At 37.0% G+C, this 1,572-nt stretch overlaps 1 protein-coding gene across 1 annotated transcript; it reads right to left on the bottom strand.

Moving 5' to 3' along the window:
* Positions 1-472: 472 nt before the first annotated feature.
* Positions 473-950, bottom strand: PAAG_08311 (hypothetical protein; the record flags this gene model as incomplete). Its single annotated transcript, XM_002789669.1, has 4 exons — positions 473-511; positions 587-655; positions 728-781; positions 837-950. 4 exons carry the CDS (start codon positions 948-950, stop codon positions 473-475), a joined length of 276 nt encoding a protein of 91 aa, XP_002789715.1.
* Between the last annotated feature and the right edge of the window lie 622 nt (positions 951-1,572).

Below are 1,572 nucleotides of genomic sequence, written 5' to 3'. Positions count from 1 at the left end.
CGGGGAATCCTCTAACAGATAAGCAGTGTGAGAAGATAAGTGCTTTAGTAAGCAGTGTGATAAGCAGTGTGAGATAAGCAGTGTGAGGGCAAGGAGCTAGTATAGAGAGTCTTGGCATCACATTTGTTATTCTGTTAACTAACTAGTTAATGTCTCAGGAGAATATGCAGTTAAATGTTCTAATAACTGACTGCTTATCAGAACATAGATAAAATTTGACAAGGTTTTAATTGAGTTTTATATGATATCTTCAAATATATCAAATTCAATTGATTTTATTGTTCTGGTATAGATAAGAAGTTTCTTTAGTGAAAGGTTAGTTATTTAATTATATACATTATTTTTCTCAAGTTAATGGGTTAAAATCATAATTAAAGAGCCACGAGTTCATTATTAATTAAGTGGAAGTTGAATATGGCTAGCTACCCCGAGCTGCTTTGTTGTGTATTATCGTAATGATACGCATATTACATTAGCTTCCCGTTTGCGATCCGCCATCAACAGAAGGCCCCTGTTATTTGGCTCTGTTAGTTTATCTATCTGACAATTGGCCCAAGAGCCTCTACAATCAGAAGGGGTTACTTACCGTCCAAGCCCAACAAGTATAAGGATGAAACGCGTTTACCCAGCAGAAAATCAAATCCGGCGAATGTCCCTAACAACTAAGTTAGCAGGACTTTGCCAGCGCTTCCGACAACAACGTACTGTTAACGAGTAATCCACTTACGAATGCTTTGTTTAAACAATCTTCCGAACTCCGACAATCGTCATTAGAGCCACACTAATGTTTACGTTAGTTGTGGACTAAATCCAAATACACGATCGGATACACATACCCATGTTTGTAAGCCGCATACAGTCCATGTCCATTTTCCCTTCACATCTCGTGCCGAGGACACTAAAATTAATGCGTATAGGACAGCTGCTGCCGGTGCAGTGTTGAACTTCATACTGAAATCTGCAAACGTATATGTTGCAAATATTCGATTTGAAATGGTGTAAAAGGTATAATAAGAACAGAGACGAATCGATGACTTCTGTGATGAATAATCAAGCCCTGTTTTCTTTAGAATTGATGAAAGCAGAAGATATAAAACACAAAAATGAGCATGTCAAAGTCTCTATATATAAGTGTATATCACTCGTTGTTTTTTCATCTTTCAAAAGTTCATAGTTGTGGCAATTCATGACTTGATGCTACCTCAGACTGTGATATCAATGTTACTCATTTCATACTTATCATATGAATCTTCAATGACTGCACAGACGGACTGATGTCACCCACCTATACCAATCTTTTTCACTATGCTTTTATGTATAACGCTTCAATATAAGTTAGGGGGCTTTGCTGGTTAAGTTAATATTTTTGAGAGTTGTCCTTGAGTTTTTCCATGGGTTCCTCTCAACAAACTTTGACAGATCTGTGAAAAGTTGTAGATGTCACTATCTCTTTATCCACTGCTCCATGACTGCATCTAATAAAAGTGACTTATTTCTAGATGTGTCATGAATGCTGAGTGGCTATCAGCTCTAGTCCTCTCAAATGTCTTTGATATGGTTTTTTCAGTTCCT

Source organism: Paracoccidioides lutzii, assembly GCF_000150705.2.
Source record: "Paracoccidioides lutzii Pb01 unplaced genomic scaffold supercont2.32, whole genome shotgun sequence".
NCBI classification, from domain to species: Eukaryota; Fungi; Ascomycota; class Eurotiomycetes; order Onygenales; family Ajellomycetaceae; genus Paracoccidioides; species Paracoccidioides lutzii.
This window is presented reverse-complemented; position numbering and strand designations above follow the sequence as displayed.